General features: G+C 40.8%; 1 protein-coding gene across 7 annotated transcripts in view; it reads right to left on the reverse strand.

Annotated features, from left to right (window-relative positions):
- The window catches only part of LOC124158072 (protein croquemort-like), a 239,836-nt gene that overhangs the window by 94,539 nt on the left and 120,842 nt on the right, over positions 1-24,455 (reverse strand). For all 7 annotated transcript variants that reach the window (XM_046533248.1, XM_046533247.1, XM_046533245.1 and 4 more), the window contains exon 4: positions 7,167-7,308. In XM_046533248.1, the coding sequence (XP_046389204.1) occupies positions 7,167-7,308 (142 nt within the window). The remainder of the gene's footprint in view (positions 1-7,166; positions 7,309-24,455) is intronic.

The following is a 24,455-nucleotide window of genomic DNA, read 5'->3' on the forward strand; positions in this document are numbered from 1 at the left end:
CCAACGTGCATTCACACTTACCATGGTTAGACACTGGCGACATCTGATGAGTGGTAAAGTAAGTGCAAGTGAAAAATGAATCTTCAAGGGCGAATAATCTGTTGGAAGGAAATAGAGAATGTGTAGGGAAAAGATCTTGTGTTAATTGCAATGATTTTCAACGAATGTGCATATTGTGAGCTGCTTATGAATTAAAATTTGCATTCCAGCGTCGTCAAGCTTTGTTTCTTGCTGCGTAGAAGGTTCAAATGCGTTCGTCCAACTAATCATTTCATCAATAGTGTGGCTTGCATTTTTCTACTGCTCTATTTAATGCGAATAAAAGCGAATATTAGTGACAATTAGGTTGATATCAACAACATACACTACTAGTTGCCCTTGATTCAGATGTGTTGACAAATCATTGATGTAGGTGAAGAAAATCGAGGACCTAATCTTGAGACTTGAGCCTCAATTGAGACACACTTGTGGTGATTTGGGATGGAGATACACTTTTCGCTGCATTAGTCTTAGCAATTATTGTTTTCTGATTTTGACAAAGGACATGATCCAATCTGAGGCTATACCGTAAATTAGAACTATTTTACTTCAATTAAATTGTGGACGAATAACTTGCAGAAATGTGACTGGATTGTTGAAATGAAACTTATGAAATAAGAGAGAGAACGTGTTATTTTTTGTGATATGTAGTATCTCCCGACGTTTGTAAATTTATTTGCTATAGTTATATCTAACTAGCCGTTAGCCTGATATTTTATATTGATATGGGAAGAACTTTGGTTCAACGATGAACATAAGTGATCTCTTTCAAACTGGGACAAAGAACTCTTACCAAAACATTAAAATCATTGTGACCTTCAGATTTTTATTAAGGTAGTTTCGCACATTTTACTTAATTCTAGCAAAATATTTATATAGATTATTCAATCTGTCCGTAACAATACAATGTGAGCCAATGGCTAATTCACTACGCACTATATAGTATAAAGCATAACTTAAATAAGATTTAAAATCTCATAATATACAACAAATTACGGAATGAATCTATAACACTTTCCTTAGAATTAATTCTGACGAATATAATTCAACAATAACGGCCGTCTCCTCTTCTAATGCTTTATTTTCTGTTTTCTTTCCTCCTATCCCACTTCGTTGCTGCTTCGCCTTCTTCTTTTTCTAACCAGCATTTAACCAACTTGCGTTCACACACGCATAATATAGTGTGGAAAGAGTAAAGAAAATAATTTCAATTGAAAAGTCAGCTTAGAAGAAGAGAGACATTTATAAGCGTGGCACCATTTTCCTGATTGTGGAAGATACTTCTTCAGCCTCTCTCCGGTTAATAACTTACCCCTGTTGCAGGTAAAGATGAACCATGCCCTTCTCCACAGTCGGGGAACGTTCCCAGTGGGTGGGGTGAATAAGAGTGGGATGGGGACTGCCTGAGGGAAGAAGTGTGGTCAGCATGACGAGTGGTGAAGGGGGCAGGACAAGGAAGGGTGGGGAAATGGCCTTCCGCTCTGCCTCAGTCTACTTTTGGGGGCCGTATTTTTTTGCGGCGCACTCAAGCTCTGTCACCTTAGGGAGGGAGTGAATGGGAAATAGTGGGGAAGGAGGGGTTTGGGATGCTTAAGGTGGGTGTCAGCAAGATCAGCAGAAGGCCGCCGGAGGAAGTAAACAAAGGCTTTGGAAAGAAAGATCTCTCGGCATGGGAGAACGGGGAGACACGAGAGAAGAAAGTTCATATACAAGAATTGCCATGTGAATAAATTCCCCTGGACCGGGAATCGAACCACGAACCTTTGGCTTTCCGGGGCACTGCACAGACCACTACGCTATCCAGGTTCTTTAATTCTCTTGGCAATTATACCGAGGCTCATTGTCAAAAAAGAAAGTTCATGGTTAGAGTTAAAAGTGCGTCTTCATTACGAGTAGCCTGAAAAATAAGTTAGTGGTAAATAGAGCCCAATACTTAAGATATTTAAGTTGTTTATTCAGGAAGGCTATTATATACACAAAAAGATATTACTAAAAATCTGTTATTTTTTCCTTTTTGCCCTTCCACCATGGTTTCTCACTTGCATAAATGGGAATGAAATTGGGGACCTAACTCGTTAGCCAGATCTAGATATCTTAATGTTTGAAGAACAGCGTGTACTTCTTTTTTATTTGCTGAAATTACCTCCCTTTCATCTTCGTGGTCACTGCTATTTTGACTAGTCCCGGCCGCTGCTTCTTCCGACGCAGGTACCTGCGTCCCATTGTCGCAAGCCCGGAGATCATCGTCAAGGGCAATATAATCGTTTGATGTAGCGGGCAGTGCTCTTCCTGCTTTTTCCAAGAATTTTTCAAAATCATCTTTTAAGCCCTTTCCCTTGGGCTACAACCTTGTCGCGGTAGAAAGGCTTGCGCGTTCCTATGACCCCTAAAGCTACACTGGCGGGATTAATTCTAAATTATTTCCGGTAGGGCCACCCATGCCAGATAGGTAGAAGGGTAGGAGCCAAACGAAAGGTAGTCCACGTGATGGTGTCACGTGAAAAACACTGATGGAATGGAAGTGGGAAAAGCTAACAACTATCTCTTCCCTGAAAACATGGAGTACAACCAAATGAGCCTCGGAATCTCATCGCCCAGGACCCATCCGCAAAGGGCGGGTGTCGGGCACGGCAGCGAGGTTGGCAAGGCCCTCGGGGTCGCCAACATGCGAAATCCTTGCAGAGACTTATCATCATCATCATCAGCAGCAGCAGCAATGAAGAAGGAAGAAAAGAAGACCAAGAAGATGGAGAAGAAGAAGTCGGCTGTAAATGTAGGGACGTGGAATGTGAGGACTACGATGAGGGTGGGGAAACTAGAAAATATGAAAAGGAAAATGGATAAAGGGAGGATATACATCTTAGGATTATGCGAGGTGAGGTAGAGGAATGGGGGGGACTATTGGAGCGATGGGTATAGGGTTATATATAGTGGTGGGGAAGAAAGCCAGCGAGGGGTAGCTTTAGTATTAAACGTGAAGATGGGTAAGCGTGTGGTAGGTAAAGACCAGGTAAGCGATAGGATTCTGGTGGTAGAAATTGAGGCGCGGCCCACCAACCTTGTAGTGGTCCAAGTTTACATGCCCACTAGCAATCATAGGGAGGAAGAAGTAGATGAGGTGTACGAACAGCTCAAGGAAATAATTAGAGACACACCTGGTAAGAAAAATCTGGTAGTGATGGGGGACTGGAACGCCTCAGTCGGGGAAGGGAGGGATGGAAACGAAATAGGAGATTTTGGTCTAGGAATACGGAACGACAGGGGAGAGAAAGCAGCAGAATTTTGTAGGAGACACAAATTATTCATCACAAACACGTGGTTCAATCATCATAAAGGGCTTTGGTATACGTGGAAAAGTCCAGGAGATGCGGGGAGATATCAAATAGACTACATTATGGTAAGACAGAGGTTTAGGAATAGTGTGAAAAACTCGTGCAGCTTCCCTGCAGCGGATGCGGATTCGGACCACAATCTAGTGCTCATGAAATGCAACGTAAGATTCAAAAGACTTATGAAAGTTAGGAAGGTGAGGAAATGGAACGTAGAAGCCCTGAAGGGGAGTATGAGGAGAGAATATCAGGAACTAGTGGACATTAGTATACGGGAGATTGAAAGTACTAAGACAGTAGAGGAAAGATGGGATAATATTAAAACGGGAATAGTCAAAGCAGCGGAGAAGTCAATAGGTTACCCTGATAGTAGAAGGATAAAGAAGCCGTGGATAACGGAGGCAATGGTAATAGAAATGGAGGAGAGAAGGAAGTGGAAGAACGTGGACACAGAACAGAGCAAAAGAATGTATAGGGAATTGAATAATCAATTACGACGTGAAACTAAGAGGTCAAGGGAGGCTTGGTGGAAAACACAATGTGAGGAAATGGAAAAGTTCCAGAAGGATGGAGAAGAAGGCGCCAAAGTTAAGTCGCTATCGGGCGGCAAAAGAGGACAAGCCATGTCTAAAATTAAGGCTAAAGATGGGAGGATGCTAACCGAGCGAGAAGACGTACAAGGTAGGTGGAAGGAATACGTGGAGGACCTGTATGACGGAATGACCAGACCAGAGAGATTGACTCTAGAGGAGGAAAGTGCAGTGGAGGAGGATAATCTTGGACCGGAGATACTAGATTCGGAAACTGAGAGAGCACTTCGTGATATGAAGGCTAGGAAAGCAGTAGGCGTGGACAATATCCCGTGTGAGCTTCTGAAGAATCTAGGGAAGGAAGGTAAGAAAAGGTTTTTCGAACTAGTGCGCAGGATCTACGAGGAGGGATGTTGGCCGGAAGATTTCGTGAAGATGGTTTTGATTCCGCTTCCGAGAAAGAAGAAAGCTGTGGAATGTGGAGATTATAGGACTATCAGCCTAATATCGCATGCGGCGAAAGTGGTACTAAGGATATTGAACAGACGAATGGAGGCGAGGGCAAATGAATATTTGGGCGAAGATCAGTTTGGTTTCAGAAAAGGGAAGTCAACTCGTGATGCAATGTCAATAATGAGGTCCCTCGTGGGGGGTAGAGGAGGCTAGAATATGACCAGGACGTATATGCGTGTTTCGTGGATTTTGAAAAAGCGTTTGATAGGGTGAACTGGGTGAAGTAAATGGATATTCTCAAGAGAATGTGTGTAGATTGGAGGGATAGACGACTGATTCGTAATCTGTACATGGCCCAGACTGCGCAAGTGAGGATAGCGGACGGAGAATCTGGGTGGGCAAACATTGGCCGAGGTGTGAGGCAAGGCTGTCCTCTATCGCCGCTGCTCTTTAATGTGTACGCTGAAGAGGTGGTAAGGGAAGCGTGGGATGAGTTAGAAGCTGGGACAAAAGTGGGAGGAATGATGTTCAAATCAGTGAGATTCGCGGATGACCAAGCGTTGATCAGCCAGTCAGCGAGGGGGCTTCAGGCTCTAGTGTGTGCGTTATACGAACGTTGCGAGGAGTATGGTATGAGAGTTAATCACAAGAAAACTAAGGTTATGCCGTTTTGTAAAGCATCACGAGTGAGGAATGTGAGACTCAAGATAAAGGTGGGTGGTGAAAAACTTGAGCAGGTTGAGCAATCAACTATTTAGGCAGTACGTTAGAGGAAAATGGATGCAGTAGTAAGGACATCAGGAAGAGAATAGCATTAGCGAAGGAGGCGTTCATGAACAGGAAGGAGCTTCTGAGAGGATCGTTGTGTAAGATTTAAAAGAAAAGGCTGGTGAAGAGTTTGATTTGGAGTGTAGCTCTCTATGGTGCGGAAACGTGGACACTGAGGAAAGAAGACGAGAGAAGATTGGAGGCATTCGAGATGTGGGTATGGAGAAGAATGGAGAGGGTGAAATGGACGGAGAGGAAAAGGAACGACGAAGTGCTGGATATGGTTGGCGAGGAGAGGCAGCTTTTAGATGAGATACGCAGGAGACAGAAGGTATGGATGGAGTTAGTGCTTAGCGGTGAGGGGATGCTGAAAATGGTGTTAGAGGGTAGAATGTTGGGGAAACGAGGGTGGGGAAGGAAAAGAATAGGATTTTTAGATAAATTGAAAGAGAGTAGGCCTTACAGTGAATTAAAGAAGGCAGTGCTGGAAGGAAAGGGGGGCTCCCAGATCACTTCCTGAGTACTCCATGGAAACCTACCTTAATCGGTAGAATACTATAATAATAATAATAATCTTTTAAGCCCCTAATATCCTCCGCGATTTTATCTGCTGCAGCTTCCTGAAGATATAACGTAACGAATCAACCGTAGCCTTGATATTATAGCAGTAGAATTACTAGTAGGCTAGTTGTATCAATTACCAACCTCGAGAACATCCTCATGATGCGCTATCAAAGGGAATGCGCCCGATTTCCAGCAATTTGCGATTGTAGTGGAGGAAATAAAGTACGTCTTTGAACCGTGTTTCTGTGATGAAAAACAACAATTTTATTAGCTTGGCCATTTTAGCAAAGTTAACAAAATCGTTATTTCTCATCGCAGAAACACGGTTCAGAGTCGTACTTGAATGCCTGATTGGCAGGAGTGCGATACAAACAATTATTTTTTGATGATGGCATTGATTGATAGATTTTCCAAATGCAGTCAGAGCGGTCACTTTTGGGGAGAAGGCCCCCTCGGAGGGTCGAAGAGAGGGGCCAACGAGGGTGAGCTCGTCGAGGATAGGGTCCCGGATTAGGGAACCTTCGAAGTGCTTCGGTGAAAAGTAGTCAAGTAGTCTTCGAAGTACGTTCACAGCAGCCTGTCTTGCGAACGTACCAGGTACATTCACAGCAGTACAAAGGGTTAATTAGGAGTGTACGAAATACCCTGCGCGACCTTCCGGCCATGTTAATCTATGAAGTATTGTCGATGCGATGTTTACGAATAGGCACGTAAATAGGAGCATTATGTCAGTCGCGATATTTTTACTGAACTCCTACTTCCCCTAAATTCCCACTGTGAGGTTTTAGGCGAACCCTTTCTCTCCAAAGTTGCACTATCATTTACGATTTCACACTTGATGAACCACAGTTGGAAGCGCTGATTTTTTTAGCTACTTACGCCGGGGTAACTAGTTTTATTGACAAATATTTCACCATAGTTTGTATAAACTGATGCCTTTCGCTCCTGGGGACTGATCCAAGATTCGTAAATTCAAAACATTTCGTATAATCAAATAGCACCATGTAGTATTTACTAAGGCTTTTCGCCGGGACCGCAATACATATCACTTTGTATAATCGAAAACTTCGTAAAATCCTGCTTTGTGCGGAACTTTGTAATGTGATTTAACTGCTATAACAACTCCCCCACCTGTTCTATTGCTTCGATCGCATCTTTAAATTTTATATCCTGGAGGAAAAATTTCGCAATCGCTTTTATCTTCCGTAAGCCAGCTCTCTGTCTCCATGACCATGTCTGAGTTCTGAAAAACATGCTCCATTTTGGCACACTATTTTTTAAGCTACGGCAATTGACTACAACAAGGTTAATGTCATATTTTTTAGTTTGAGTTTCGGATGGTTCTTTTCCAAACTTTTGTGTACATAAGTACTGTGGTGGGGGGGGGGGGGGGGGAACAGCAGATTCAATGAAAGAGGGAGGTGCAATCACCAGGGGCACCCAGCCAACCAATCCAAGAGCAACTCGCCAGATGAGTACTTACAAGAGACATTGTGTTCAGGTTTGTTATTTTATCGTCCAGGGAGCCAATGGATTTATCCGGCAAATAATGCCACCTCCGCACCTGGTTGAATGTTATGCTTTGATTTTTGTTCCACGTTATGTTAGTCTTAGAATGCTCCTCACTGAAATAAAAATATGCCACATAAATGAATGACTATGAAAATATTTTTACTTCACTATTTTAATACCATGCTCTTTAAACTAATGGCAAGGAACCTATGACCATGAACCTTGAATCTATGAACAGCACAAAGAGGAAAGCATGCATGGTCAAGGGGAAATTAGGATCATTCAGTCTTCAACCCATGGAGGGCATTCAATATGCTAACAACATACATTTCAAACACCTTAAATTGATGAGTTTTGCCAGCTGTGTTATCATTGATGGGTGAAACCAGATGTAAAGTAAAATCAAAGTATTTGGGGAATACTTCCAGTAACCGATTTCTTTTTTGCTTCCATTGTCTTTTAAGCTGCACATAATTAAGCTAGTGAAATCCCTTCCCAAGAATAAATCACCTGGCTTTGATGAAATCACAAGCAAACTTTTAAATTTAATCATTGATGCGTTAGCACCTATTCTGGTGTATATTTATAATTTAAGAATTACAAATAGTGTTTTTCCATAAGTTCTAAAAAAGCTATAATCAAACCCCTTTATAAAAAGGGTGACAAGTTATTAATCCAGAATTATAGGCCTATTTCACTGCTGTCAATATTTTCTAAAATACTGGAAAACCTTGCTCAAATTTCTACAAAAAAAAAACCACTTCCTCAGTAAAAACCAACTTGGATTTTTATGTGGAAAGGGAACGGAGGATGCTTTAGAGAAATACTTAACTCATATTTATGAATCTATCAATAAAAACAAACATACTGCCAGTCTGTTTATTGACATTACTAAAGCTTTTGATACAATTGACCATGGCACTTTAATGTATAAGCTTCATGGAGCTGGTATTCGAGGAACTCCACTAAAATGGTTCAAGAGCTATCTTTGTACACCAATGCAGTGTGTAAAAATTGATAATGTATATAGTGATTATAAAGTGATAACAAGAGGGGTTCCCCAGGATCTGCCTTGGGACCTATTCTTTTCCTAATTTATATCAATGACTTATGTAATCTAGAAGTTAAAGGGCACATTACTGCCTTTGCTGAATATGACCAGGACGTGTATGTCTGTTTCATGGATTTTGAAGAAAATATGCGTAGATTGGAGGGATCGATGACTTATTCGTAATCTTTATGTGGCCCAGACTGCGCAATTGAGGGTAGCGGACGGAGAATCTGAGTGGGCAAGCATGGGCCGAGGTGTGAGGCAAGGCTGTCCTTTATCACCGCTGCTCTTAAATGCATACACTGAGGAGATGGTAAGAGAAGCATGGGATGAGTTGGAAGCTGGAGTGAAAGTGGGAGGAACGATGTTCAAATCATTGAGGTTCGCAGATGATCAGGAGCTCACTACCCAGTCTGCGAGGGGACTTCAGGCTCTTGTATATGCGTTAGCCGACCAATGCGAGGAGTATGGGATGAGGATTAATCACAAGACCACCAAGGTAATGCGGTTTTGTAAAGCATCGCGAGCGAGAAATGTGCGACTTCAGATACAAGTGGATGGGAAAATACTTGAGCATGTAACGCAATTCATCTAGTTTACCACCTGGTTCGGTAAATCATGAGAAGTGGAAATACGGGGTTATTATTATGCAACCGTCCTTCCTTCACCCTAAGAAGACCACATATTACTTTACCAAGGCCAAATCTTACGTTGTATAAACGTTGTTTCTTGTTTATAGGCCCAAAAGTGTACAACTTATTACCTGATTCATGTCTGAAAGCAAAAAATAATAATGTAATTATGAAAAATATACAGTCTTGGCTGTTCAGAATGCAAAGTATGAAGGATTTCTTTCTATGATATAATTCCATGTATTACATGTACTATGGGGGAAAAAAGTATCCCGACAAAGTTTGCGCCGCCACTATCGCTCCGCGGGTGAGTGGGTTTCCTTTCCAGTGGGTTGCTATTCTTTGGTCAGTGAGGGAAATTCAAACAAGGCAAACCATTTCCTGCCTTCGCTGTCCAAATACGCGACCTGAGTCTCCCGCAACCCAAAGCATGACTGGCGATGAAATCCGTAGAATAGAGACGCATTCGACGGCATCATAAGCGCACATTGGGAACGCTCCTCTGAATTTTCCTTCGCCTATCTCAACGAAACGACTTAAATCACTAGGGCCATAGCAAGCTTTCTCTTAAGGTAAACAAGACAGTCAATGAGAATATTCGGCGGGTCACGCATTTGAATGCAGTTGGTTTGAAAAGTTTTAGCTTTTCTGGAAGGACTGCCGTGCACATTGCCAGAACGCGTTTTCCTTTCGATCGAGAAGGATATTTTCCTATCTTAATTGAAGATACCTTTGTCGGCAGGCGAAAGAGGGAAAAGTAGTCAGCTTGTTGGGGGCAGGCTTAACAGTAGCAGAAACATAGCGAAGGGTGAATAAAAATTGAAGTACCGTATGCTACTCAAAGAAACGCAACAGGGTGGGTAATGAGGCATTGAACAATCGGAGAAGACCTCCACCTGAGATGTAACCGATTAGGACGTAGATGAACAACCTGATATGTTGATGCTGACATATTATAATACATCAAGGTGCTGCTGAGATTTAGAATCTAATAAAAGGAGAGATATTGTCCCAAGTGAAGTGAGAATTCATTGGAGTATATTTTTTTGTCTTTCATTTTTGCTACATTAATTTAGATATTTTATTTAACTCTTAAATATTTTCAAAAGTAGGTAATTTGGCAGCAAAATTTCATGCATTGTTTTAATTTTAAAAATTTGTTTTCAAATACATTGATAAAAAGTGAGGTATCAAACTGCAGAAAATAATTTTTTTGCCTCTGGATAGGAAAAAATAAAATGTTAGTTTTGTTTTACGATTGATGTAATTTACCCCAAAAAAATATGTGTCGTCAATTAAATTTGTAGCAATCATGTGCATATCATTGAAGAAATTTTCAGTTGCAATTGACGCACTAAAACTTTTTAAAGTGATAATTGTTTAGGCATGACCGGTCAACATAGATTTTGTTCTAGAGACGCTGTTGAGTGATCTTAGACGTATTTTTCGCGCTTATTCCGAATCCGGTATAGATTCTTTTTATCACATCTAGTTTCTTTAGGACAGCTTAGTATTTGTTTATTTCTTTTACGAAAGTAGTAAATTAATTCATTTATGTATCGTGATAGCATGAGAAAGTGAAAATAAAACTTTCCTGAAAAAACATGTTGTCCTACGATGTTATGCCTTCCTATTCTGTCTGTCAAAATGTGTTTAAAATCGTACTATCCTACCGTTTTGTTCAAGGCAATACTGCCTCAGCTGCCACTTCACATCATCATTTGACCAGGTGTAGAAGAGTGAAGACGTTTGCTTTCTCTGATCGCAGGAAATTACAGGTTATTACAATTTAATCGCTGATAAGTGGCTAACTTTAATCAGGCCAGGCTATTTAGATAGTGCGTGAACCATCCTGATGACTTTCGTTATGTATACGGTGAAATTACTTTTAAGGCTCAAATGAGGAAAATTATTCCCTTTTCCAGACAGTGTTATAAGCTTTATTTTGACTGCCTGTAGGGTGGCCAAGATAAAGGATGGGCTCCCCATGTGTTGTGTGGCACCAGTGTAGGGCTTCTTACTGGTTGGACAAAAAAATGTCACAAGGAGTTTGCCGTCCCCATGATTTGGCAGATCATATTGCAATTTCAAAAATGAAAGGAATTACAACGAAGTCAAAACACTCAGTAAAATATCCAGACAACTTTGAATCAGCGATACTACCGTTCCCTCACTCCGAATATTTAAAAGTGCTGTAACCAATGGAGTATGTTAATCTTAGCAAAGATTCAGAAAGTAATCAAGAACATGATAATGAAGGATTCGGAGACTCGAAGGACCCAAATTTTGGACCGAGTAAATCTGCTGGACCTCATTTCATAATGTAAGAGGATTTAAATTATCTAGTGCACGATTTATATGTTATCCAAAAAGCAGGGTGAAATCTTAGGATCACGATTAAAGGGTTGAAAATTGTTGCATCCAAATACGAAACTTTAGATGTCCCGCTCTCGCCATGACGAATTTAATTTGGTTTATTCTCCAAAAAACGATTTGCTATTTGCAATGATGTTCTCTGTGTTATGGATACTCTTCATTTTGAATTAAACAAAGATGATTAGCGTTTGTTCATTTATTTCTCCCAGGTTATGTTAAAGGCTAATCTCATAAAGAATGGAAATGAGCTCCCATCAATACTGTTAACTCATGAAACTGAAATGAAAGAATCTTACGAGAATATGCGGTTACTTTTAGATAATATCACTACCAAAAATATAAATGGAAAATTTGTGGCCACTTAAAGTAATTTCTATGTTACTTGGATTACAGCTTGGCTATACGAAATGTTGTTGCTTCACCTGCGAATGGGATATCACTGACAGAAAAAAATTGTTTGGAACATAGAACTCGTCCTTGGATCCAAAAACGTCCTTTGTCAGCCTTTGGTCGACCCAAAAAATATTCTTTTTCCACCTCTGCATATTAAATAAGGACTTTTTAAAATTTTGATGAAGCCATGTGCAATAATGGTGCCGGTTTAACTAATTTGAAACAAAAGTCCTTTGATTAAGTGAGGCTAAGATCATATAAGGAATATGCAGATTAGGAATTGAAGGACTCGGAATTTCAACAGTGAGTTAGATCAACGGAGAAAAACGCGTGGAACGCATTTAGAAATGTATCTGAATATGTTTTATGAAATATCTTGGCTGAAAATTACCATGATCTGGTGGCTAGATTAATATAATTAAATCGTACCAAAATATGGGCTGCAATATGAATTTAAAAATTTATTATTTTGACTCAAACCCTGTCTTTTTCCACAAAACCTCTGCGCTGTTAGAGATGAACACAGTGAGCGTTTCGACCAACATATTTTACATTTGGAAAAATAGCACCTAGGAAATTTCAGCAACATGTTAGCAAATTACTGATTGACACTGAATAGGGACTTACCAGATGCTAAATATACGAGAAAATCCTATCAAAGTACTTTTTTCACATTTTTTAAAATCACGATTTATTTGCTTAAATACCCTTGAACACTTATTTAGTACAGTCGTCCTAAAGAAAGTAGACTTGATAAAAAAAGATCTGAGCCCAGATTTGGAATCAGGACGAAAAGGATTACCCCAACAACATCTCTAGGATAGAAAGAAGTTTTTTGTTGACCAGTGTATTTAGAGTTATTCATGATGCTCAAAATCTCTCATCGCTAATGCTGCCTTGCAGATTACGTCTAGCGAATATTTATCCCGTAAATTTTCGAGAGAAAACTGGAGATCGGCTTTCAGTGAATTGTATTACGAGTGCCGCAGTAGGAGTGAAGAAGGAACGGAAAGGAGGGTTTGAGGGAGATAGCGGGTAAAAGAAAGGCACAATTCCTAAGGATATCGAATGCGCCAACATTCTAGAGAGGAGTACGAAATGCATTTGAGCCTCGGTTCGAGGCAGGCAAATTCACCGTCACGACCTTGGTGGCTCAAATAAAACCGTATTTGAATTTCCCTCGTCTCATTCCAAGGATTGTATACCGTTAGAAAGGGAATCCATTCTCCTGTGAAGCGATGGTGGCGGCACAAACTTTGTCGGGATACATTTTTCCCCCATAGTACATACGTACTTCAATTCAAATGCTGTGCCTAAATGTTTATATGTCAGCATGACCCTATGTAATGATGGTAGCCAAAAAATAGGTTGTCCTTAATGGCAACCTAATGTTACTTCGTTTTATGTAATTAATTCTATTTTGTACTTATATTTTTTTGGAGTAATAAACAAACAATTTATTATTATTATTATTTATCATTACATGTAGCAGTAGGAATATTATCGTGATGTAGGAGTATTATTAATAATAATGATAATTTTATTGGCCAATAGTATTCAGAAATACTGAGACCTCATCAGGAAAAAGTAGTACAAAAATATACAAGAGAAATCACACACAATCAAATACCGTATAAGCTTGTGTAAGAGGCGCACCTTTTTTCCCAGACATTGCACCCGAAAATGGGGGTGCGCCTCTTACACAAACTTCTTATCTCCTCCCCTCCCCTTCACCGGTCGCAAGTCCAAGGGGAACTGAGTGGCCTTGGTTTTCAGCGTGAGTCAGTCATCTGAAACCCTGGGTCAAAATCAAACGGCAGGCAGGGGAGTTTATCCCTTAGTGACGTATTTTTAAAATGCTCCTGTTTGAATTTCTTGCAAGCATCGCGCCGTCACGTCGGTACCCCAGAGGTGAACATTGAAAAGATCGCGCGGGGTGATTCGCTCCGGAGGGCGCGCTAAATTTACTGCCACGAGTGGGCATCCCGCGGCATTTATACTGCATAGTGTAATCGCTTATCAAACGTATAGAAACGCGTCGTTTTGAAGGACATACCTGGTTATTAGTCAACATCTGTCTTGCCGAGCAATTTCCATTACGTTGAGCACCTGATTTTTCAAAAATCATCTTCAGACGCTAATATGAGGATTTTTGCAACTGAAAATTATATTGGTGTCTAAACCTGCGGTTTAAAAAATTCGAACGAGTGTGTTCATTGTTGGACTAAATGGTGGATAGAAGAAATCGGAAATGCTTATAAGTGAAGAGCGCTGAAGGCGAGGTCGAGGGGAAGGAGCGCGCTCCCTCCCCTCCGTATTTCAAGCTACGAGGCTATGAGCGAAGGAGCAAGGGAAGAACACGTCCGATCTTGCATGTGACGTCGTTGCCTTTAATGCGAAGGGGCGAAGGCACAGCAATGTGATATACGCAGTTTGCGTTGCCTGAAGTTTCCAGTCCGTCTCGTCTTGTTTGAATGCGCTTATGCTACGCTTGTTTCTTCCGAAATTGTGCTGTTTGGACTATGTTGAATTTTAGTAGCCTTGTTTTAGCAATAAATCTTTGTGTCAATCAATTAGAGCTCAAAAAACTTAAATGCTGTCAGATATACATCGCGTTCGGTCAAATTCTTTTTAGAACCTCGTGCGTGTCTTACGATTGCTGAAAGATATCGAGATATCTCCGAGCTCAGAAGGTGACTCACCTAGCATTTGACCTCCAGAAACTCGGAAAATTGAACCTGGTAGACCGAAAAAGGTCAGTTGGTGAGATGGGGTAGGGATGAAACACGTTTCAATTGTTCCCCTGTAACTTGAAATTTTCCTATTTTCCTGTGGAGTCTCGGAAAGGAAAAAAACGGCAGAGGCATTGGCTGATGGAGGGCCGAGTGTAGTTCCGTTAGGCCCCTTGCACGCACACCGATTTTGGAAAGCCGGTAAAATATCGGCCGATATTTTACCGTCGAAGCGATGCTTGCACACACGCCAGATTTTTACCGGTCAAACGATAAGTTGCTATGTTTTTTAGCCGGCGCCGGCGATCCACAGTGACAATGGCCGGCAGCTAACCGGCATTTTGCCGGTGCCGGCGCGTGGTCGGTATGTGTGCAAGCTCCAATGCTCTCCCATTGTTCACTATTGGAATGTGGACGGCCGATATTTTACCCGCCGTCCAAAATCGGTGTGTGTGCAAGGGGCCTTAAATCTACGACGTGGTTATTATCCTACGGCGCTGAGATTTCCCCGATTGTTGTCCAATCTCTTGGGAAGGTTCATGCTATGTGCCTGTCGTGTTTTGCCTTAAAATTTTCTACGGCTGCAATTCTATTGCAATACTTCTGCGAGAGCTTTTAAACAAAATTGTTCGTGAGTAGGACAAGCAACGTAGAGCGATGGCGTATGCGAAGAGAGGATCGGAACTCTTTCTACTCCCTCTTATGCCGCTATCACCGCCGCAGTTATCAAAATTTCCGCTTTCAAATAGTACTGAAAGAGGAAATTTCGATTACTGTCGAAATTCCAGGCATACATCTGCAACACCGCATGATAGGATTTAAAAAAATGCCGCAAAATTTTTTCTTTACAGCTTCGATCCTCAAAATAGGGGTGCGCCTCTTACACGTGTGCGCCTCTTACACAAGCTTATACGGTAAATAGGTTACATCAAAATAAAATGCCATAAGTACTGTGTGTAAAAAATTCATGGACAGAATATAAAGGATAAAAGACAAGCCAACTGTGAGTCACCCTCTTAAATGTAGACAAACTGGTTGTTCTGGCTGTAATTGGTAGGTGGTTAAATAACCTAATGCCTACATTAGGAAGAGAAGATTTGGTTTTTACTAATCGACACGGGTTTAATGATAAGAGGTTCTTATTTCTTGTGCTATAGTTGTGAGTTTCACATCTTTTAGGGAAGACATCCAGATTTTCTTTCACATATATCAGAGCTTTATACACATACATGCTATAAACAGTTAAAATTTTCAATTTCATGAAAATTGGACGACAGTGTTCCCTAGACAGGGATTTGGTGAGTATTCTGATGGCCTTCTTTTGTAGCAGAAATACAGATCCTGGGGTGGGCACACAAAAAACTTAGAAATTGACAGAAAAACGAAAAATAAAATAAAAGTGAGGAACTTACGGGGAAAGGTTGTTTTTACAAATTTTCGATGGGACGCAGCCCATCTTTCTCAAGTGAGAAGAGGAGGGAAAGTGAGGAAAGGGCATAAGGAAGGGTGCAGGGCAGAGGGCTAAGATGGAGGGAGGAAAAACGGTGGACGGGGATTGGTTGTTCTTTCTAATGGGCGCGGTTGATTCCTGGACCAGAAAACGCACGGAAAGCCCATATGCATGCCTGTTCCAAGTCCTTCAGTTCTAGGGGGGTGGTAGACGGGGGGAGGGAGGCTAATATTCCCACTTTATAGCATTGGTCAAACAGAGCTTTGTGGGAGGAAGCATGAACGGCGACTGGAAGGGAAGCAGAAACAGAAGAAACGCTATTGCATGAAGAGCGATGCCCGTTCATTCGGATGCAAAGGGGAGTGGTGGATAAGCCGATATAAAAAGCGGGGCATTTCTGGCACAACAGTATATATACAATGTTTTTTGTTGTGCAAGAAATTTCCGACACAGAGGGGAGAGGGAAGGCAAGGAATTGATCGGGAAGGGGTTCGGTGATGAGGATGTGACAAGTTTTGCATCTTGCACGGTTGCAGGGCGAGGGCTGTGGTTTAATATAGGTACTTTGTTTGGGCAGTGGTTTGGTTGTTTTTAAGATGCTGGCCAGATTTGGTGGTCTTTTAAAAACGAGTGAAGGTCATCGCGGGAAAAATCTGGAAGTGGCCGTGTTGTCTGAGAGGATGGGGAAAAGGTCTTTTAGGGTCCTACGCAATACGTCCACGCCCGGAAAAAAGGTCGTACAGAGAGAAAGGAACTGCGACGAATTGTCCCCGCCTAGTTTTTTCGGGACATATGATTTTTTTCGGATCTTATTCCGGAGGAGGGGTTCCGGGTAACCCCTTCTCCTGAGAGCATGGTGTAAATTGGACAGAAACCTATTAAGGGAGTCTGGATTATTACATATTCTGTGACCACGGATGGAAAGAGAAAAAGGGTTATATATATATATATATATATATATATATATATATATATATATATATAATGCATGAAATCAGAAGGGATTATCAAGCTTAGCTTTCTTAGGATAAAGAGAGCTTTGGATAGCTTTTTGTTTACTTCAGTGATGTGATAGCTCCAGCTAAGTTTAGTATCGAGGTAAAACCCAACTAACTTAGTAGGCTTAAGATTACCTGAGGTAGGCTTCAGGCTACAGATAAGCTTTTGAGTTCTTTCCTTGTTTACTAGAAAGCCATTTACTCTAAACCAATCATCAGCTATAGCTAGATGATTTTCTGCCCTTTCTACAGCAGAGGTAGTACTTTTACAAACATCCATTAAGGTTGTATCATCTGCGTAGAGAATGCAATTAGAGGGATTACAATGCGGTAAGTCATTGATCATTACTATGAACAAAATGGGACCCAGGACAGACCCCTGGGGAACACCAAATTGAGTAGGGAGGAAAGAGGACTGCACTCCCTTCATTTCAACACACTGTTGGCACTGAGAAAGATATGACTGAAAGAATGTTAACTCCACTCCTGAGACCCCATAGTATTTCAATTTTTCCAGTAATATTGAATGAGAGACACAATCGAAAGCCTTAGAGAGATCACAAAGGGTAAAGGCAACAGATAATTGGTCTTCATAAGAGTTGTGAATGGTATTGGTTATATATTGGAGGGCTTGTGTGGTGGTTTTACCTTTACGGAAACCATATTGAAATGAACTGAAAAAAACACTATTTTCTAAATGGTTGTACAACTGACAAGGGGAGACCACGAAACTTGCTCCGCCTTTTTCAATGCCGTATTTTTTATGGCCTTCGGAATGGTGAACACATCCCTGAACTAGTAGTGGTTCCGTTGAATGGGCCTTAGTTTGGCTGTAATTAATTAATTTTTATGCGGTACTTTTCACAAGCCACGTATAGGTCCAAGATAACACAGCCCTCTAGAAGCGGGTCAGGTGGGGTAATGGTTAGCGTTTACGGCTACCATCCGGGGGACAAGGGTTCGAGGCTTCGTGATGCCTGTATATTTTGTTGTCGTCATTGTGATCATTCGGCGTCAACTTTTTCATTAGTTTTAATTACGACAAGCATAGACATGAGACTATTTCTTTATCATCATAATGGCGTTTAGGTATTTAAGCGGTGTCATTTCCAACGCGGAGAAGTGAAGGCTCCACTTTCTACTCTCCTCAAAAACATACCGAAAGGTTAACAGAACACTGGCTTTTTTTTGGAAGAAATGACATTTGTTGGTTGGTGGGCATCTTGTTATTATATTGGATGGGTTACGGAACATTTTGGGAAGCGGCGAGCACAAGACACATTTGGTGTGATTGTTGCTTTTGACCCTTCAGCGGGCGCGACTGTTATTTCTACACAACCGGGTGAATGGCGTACTTTGCCCATGTTATGTGCATATATGATAACACTCCATTTTTGTTAAAATTAATCTTTATTTGTAGAAATTAGTAAAATCTTGTACATTTATAGGTAATACAGATATAAAGGTACGCAGGTGGTACACGGCCGGTCGCTCGGCATAATTTATACGCCACGTGTGACGGGTTCCTCTTGCTGATCTAAAAAAATTAGCTACAATACCTCGAACTTTGAAAACTCAAAGTACATACATTGTAGGAATGCGCGAGACCATTCTAGCCCAGAATGTACGTACGATGTTGAAGTCCTTGGTTTTCGAAGATTGACGTATTTTATACGCCATCACGCCCGGTCCATGGTCATCAACTTTTATTTCATCCTATTTGTCAATGGAAATTATATTTCGGAATGGTTCTTTTAGCACATAGGTACTGTGTAAGTAAACTCCCTTTGGAGTAAAGTGAATTACAAGTGTTCGAGAAATATGGCATTTTATAATCGTTTTGTGTTCTTATTAATTATGTCTGTACGCATGTTGTTGATAGCCGTGAGCCTTTAATGGCATGTGCTCTCGCAAGAGTGGTTTTCATTTTTAATGTGGAAGTTGATTAGTAGAAGCAATGAAAAATTAATATTTTGGCGCACACCAACCCTTGCTAGTGTAGTCGTCGTATCTCCATGTTTGAAATGACACTGCTTAAATACCTAAACGCCATTATGATGATAAGAAATAGTCTCATGACTATGCTTGTCGTAATAAAAAACTAATGAAAAAGTTGACGCCATATGATCACAATGAAGACAACAAAATATACAGGCACCACGAAGCCTCGAACCCTGGTCCCCCGGGTGGTACCCGTAAACGCTAACCATTAGACCCGCTTGTAGAAGGCCGTGTTATCTTGGACCTATAGGCGGCTTGTGAAAAGTACCGCATGAAAATTAATTAATTACAGCCAAACTAAGGCCCATTCAACGGAACCACTACTAGTTCAGGGATGTGTTCACCATTCCGAAGGCCATAAAAAATACGGCATTGAAAAAGGCGGAGCAAGTTTCGTGGTCTCCCCTTGTGAGATTTAATAATCACCTCAAAGATTTTACCAAAGACCAGTGTGACTGAAATAGGGCGATATGAGCAGGGGTCATCCTTGGGGCCTTTCTTGTATACTGGGGTCACTTTTGAATATTTGAGATGATGCGGAAAGATGCCAGATTGAAGACAGGTATTGATAATAATACTGAGAGGCTCAGTTATAGTTTCATTTAAGCTCTTGAGGAGAATGTTAAGGCCTGTTAACACGATACATTAACACGTATGAGTTAATGTACAAATGAAATAAAATAACTATGTTTTATTCCACACTTTATTTTAAATCGTATGACCCGGGTTTCAACATCTAGTGTTATCATCAGGTGATGATAACACAAGATGTTGAAACCCGGGTCATACGATTTAAAATAAAGTGTGGAATAAAACAGTTATTTTATTTCATTTAACATGAAGCAATTCCACAAAATAACGCCTGAGACGGTGTCTTATAGTTAATGTACGTTTGCTTGAATGATTTTTGTGGACCGGAACGGAACATGTACAAATGCATGAACCAAATTAGAACAGGTTCTATTTTCTGTGCATGCATTCGCACAAGTTGGGTGGTTACACGGTGCATTTTGGCGTTCATTCTCGCTTTTATACATTTAGACATTAACCCGTACGTGTTAATGTATCATGTAAACATGCCTTTAGAGGGGCCATAAATGTCTTTGCTGTTAGAGTTTTTTAGAGATTTTATTCCTTCAAATATTCAAAAGGTGTTACCCATTTCCACTTAAAATGTCTTCTGTGTATTGTATATTTATTTAGCAGAGATATGGCTTCAGCTTTGTCAAAAGAGGTAGTTGAAGGTATGTTTTCAACTGTCTCAATAAAGAATTTGTTGAAGTCACCTGGAGATATTGCGAGGTCAGAAGAAGATTTTGTTATGCCAGCCTCTTTTTTAATTACAGCCCATGCTATTAATGTGCATGCATGCTATTAACGCTATCACAGCAAAAAAGATCACGGTCGGAAAGAAAGAGCTCCAAATGATTTCGGAAAGCAATCTAAAATAATAGACTACGGATGGGATGAATACGTAATACTTAATACGTATGGGGATAATAGGGATGAATACGTAAATACTAGAGATATGCGAATAGTATCCGCGAATACTCGAATACCTCGAATAATAGAAAGTATTCGATATTCGAGATCTCGAATAGTTATGCCAAAGGTACCGTCTCGAATACCTCGAATACTATGAATTTCGCGTCATACACTATCGCTCGCACGTCGTTGGTAGTTGACTCGGAAAAATGAGAACTCTAGTCGTCTAGTGCATGCAGCGCCGTTTTAAGCAAGCTGACGAAATACATCAAATTCACGGGTTCGAGCGGTGAAAAGAGTTCGACGTGGGGAACCGAAATTGATCGGATGAAAAAAATCAGAAAATCCCAGGTGTCCCATATCAGGAGAACCTCAGTTCCGTGGGATAGCAACATTGGCGCATTTCCCACGACCCGCTATCCCCATCCATTCAGCGTTCGCCCCACCCCCTCAAACGATTTCCTCTTCCCCGAAAACAAAAAAAAGGTCCCGGCTCGTGCAGGGATCGTATTACGAAGACCTCAGCTTTGAAAAAAATATCAAGTTACCGGAAAATAATAGAATCTTGTTTCACCCTTCCCTCTTTCTCCCCACTGACCATTTTCCCGCATCCATCTTTTGATAAAATGAGAGGAGGTGTTTGCCGTGTGTCCTTTGTGGCTAATAATGACAGGCACTTATTTTGAATCTTCCCCAGGAGATGAAACTACCATAGGGAGGAACTCAGTGCCGTGGGATAGTGACATTGGCGCATTTCCCACGATCTGCTATTCCCCTCCATTCAGCATTCGCCTCACCCACTATTGACGATTTCCTCTTCTCCGAAATCAAAATAAAGATCCCAGCTCGCGCAGGGATTGTATTACAAAAACCTTAGCTTCAAAAAATATCAAGTTACGCGAGAAAAATAAAAACGTGTCTCGCACCCACCCCCTTTTCTCACCCACTGACCTTTTTCTACCTACCTGCTTCGAATTTCCCCCTTTCTCGAGGTCAACTGCTGCATGAGTCATCTACTAGCCCGAAAGGTGTCTAACAATGACTTTCGGCAATTGTTATTACACCTTTATTGGATTGAAATATTAGTAATGTGCGCGTAATTTAAAAAAGAATAAGACCAAACACGACATATTTCTGACTTTATTTAAGCATTTTGCGCAGGAAAATAAATACCGGGAAGAAGAAGAAATACGACGGAGGCGTAATGCTCTAATAGGGTGGTTTCCTATTATTTTTTATTGCCTAAATCGAAATATTAATACTCCTGAAGTACGTATTTAACGCTTTTAGAGTTTTATAAGACGATATCTATTTTTCGCGATTAAATTAAAAGTGAAAATTTTCAAGCGCGCGAAAACGCGACGGGTAAGTATGAATGCCGGGAAAAACTCCGCGTGACGTCGTTCTGGTTCCCGCTGCCGCAAGTGAGGTGACCTTGGGGCGAGGCTCTGAGCGCTATTACGACGCAGGATGCTAGCAGGTAGCCGAGTACCATGCTAGCTGGTAGCGCTTGGCTTAAATAAGGTTTATTAATACCTTATCAAACAGACTGTGTGATTATTAAGACATGTCTCCCTGAGCTCTGTGCCTCATGCATGCATTGGTAACCTCAGACGATGTAAAACTCTGATCCTCTCGTGTAAAAACTAAGTCCCTGTGATGTCACGTGGAGTGGCATCGCATAGGCGCCAATCTGGCCTTTTTCAAATGAGGTCAAATTGAACATTGCCATTAGTCTAAACCGGTATTTCTAGAACGAAATAATTTGTATATTATGAATACACTAATGGTGGGTAACGAATCACAATCAATACCTTTCGTTTTCTTTAATGAATGAAACTACCCTATTGTTTACATAAAATTAAAATATTCCATTAATCAGCTAAATTCCTGTTTGAATCCTTTAAAGGCAATCACAATTACTCGCCAAAATCTTGGGTTTCCTGCTGCATAGGCGACCTAGTCAAACATTTTCACATTCATCGTTTAGTATTCGAGGTATTCGAATATTCGAGCAATGATTTAATATTCGAATTCGATATTCGAATTCGAGAAATCTACTATTCGACCCATCCCTAGTAAATACTTAAGCTTATAACTTAAGGGTGTTCTATCCTAATTCAAAAATCCAAATTCAACCGTCGCCGGATTTTAGTTGCGAAGTCGGCCGCAACGGCCAGTGGAATGGGAAACCTCCTTGGGCGGAGGGGAGTACCTAGTCGCTGACCGAAGGAAAAAAAAAAAAGGAAAAGACGAGGGGTCGAGCTTCGCTCCGACCGAAAAAAACACCCGGCGCTGTATCAAATTTCACTGCGGAGGTGCGATATTGAGAGTGGTCGGGATTCGGAGGTTGATTTTTGCTCTCTGGTGGCATTAGTCCCATCTCAGCCACTCGGTTGACGTTTCTTGGAAGGATCCAAATACGCACGCTCTCGACGAGGCTGGTAAGTACGGCCGGCTTCTATGAAGAAAGGCGATTACTTGCATTGTTCTCTCCTTATTCGACTCCCCCTCGAACGGGAGAGCTGGTCAACGTTCTCATCACAAAATTGTTAAGTGTTCTTCAAAGCATCGTAAAAGTCAGTTACACTAACCGAAATGCGCGTACTTCGTGAAACTTTTTTTTAACGTACAACTTTAACAACAAAATTTTTACGTTATTCCTCAGTATGAATGAAATAGTAACCACCCACGTACATTTGAAAACGTGTATTCAATACAGTTACTTTCCGAAACAAGTTTATTCAGTAATCATAGCGCTACAGGGAGAACACTAATGAGAAATATGACAAATAATGAATGAACGAAAATTGATTTTCAATCATCTTTAATATTTATTGATTTATATGGTAAGAACATCATAAATTGCATATTGCATCAGACATCACATACAGCTTTAATAAAGCCAATAACCCTGAATATATCGCATCGGGTAATATTGACTTTTTCTTGGATGTTTTTTTAACAAAATGATGCCGTTCGAACTAGTGTTTTTCTGGTCTCTAATTTCTTGTAATTCTGACTGAAGTAACGTTTAATATTCAAAGTGTTCCCTAGTTTTGCTGCAACCGACGTTTTGACCCGATGCGACCGAAAGTGCTACAATTTATTCTCGCTACCTATTCATCGTGGAGACGATTAAAATTCATTCGCTCGAATTGGGCTTGATGAAATCGCCGATGACTCATCTTCCTGGAATACACCCATGTGCAAAGTGTGTATAATGAATCATCAGCATTTCGCCTCTTTTTGCGCAGAATTATTAGATATAATTGTGAAAATCACAAATCTCTACTTTAATTCTGTTTCTGGAAATTATGCAAGAGATCGTGATACAAGCAGTTCAGTGAAGATGAATAACTGGCTCTTATTAGTCTCCTTTTTCTCTCAGGTGCGTATAAAATTTCCCATGTTGATATTAGGGAGATTTGGAGCAAAGAAGTCTATCAAATTTTTTCCCGTACACTGAACTATCGGATTTTTTTTCTACGGTGCATTAGTTTTTATGACCTCAGCACTAGACTAGAAAGTAAGAAAAGTGACTAGTAAGCTGCAGTTACTGAGTTCATTAATAAAATATCCAACAAATTTGAATTTGCAAATACACCATCAGAGTGCATCACGATCCTTGAGCAACTTATACCATTTCGAGGCCGATGTCCTTGAACGCAGTATCTATCAAAAAGCCAAAGAAATATGTTATTGAAGTCATTGCTGTGGTGGATGCTAGGAAATTTTACCTAAAAATTGAAATTTATATGGGCAGGTAGCCAGATGCCCTTTCAAAGAATCCAATTCACCTCATGAAATTGTCAAACGCTTAGCAGAGCACATTGACTGCAGAGGAAGAAATATTACCAGTGACAGTTGGTGTACCAGCATGCCTTTAACAGTGGACCTTTATCAAAAAAAGATTGAATATGGTAAGGACGATGAGTAAGAACAAAGCAGACGTTCCTCTTGAATCTCCCCCAAGAAAAAATAGAACGTTACATCATAGGCGAGGGGCAGGGGGGGGGGGGCAATTGCACCCCCTCCAGAAGCAAAAATCGCAGAAGTCCGCAAAATCGGTACTGAATTGAAACGAAAGTATTCAACAAATTTCCTTTAAACCCACGAAAAATGATATGCATTAGTAGGTA

This window comes from Ischnura elegans, chromosome 4 (genome assembly GCF_921293095.1).
Source record: "Ischnura elegans chromosome 4, ioIscEleg1.1, whole genome shotgun sequence".
NCBI classification, from domain to species: Eukaryota; Metazoa; Arthropoda; class Insecta; order Odonata; family Coenagrionidae; genus Ischnura; species Ischnura elegans.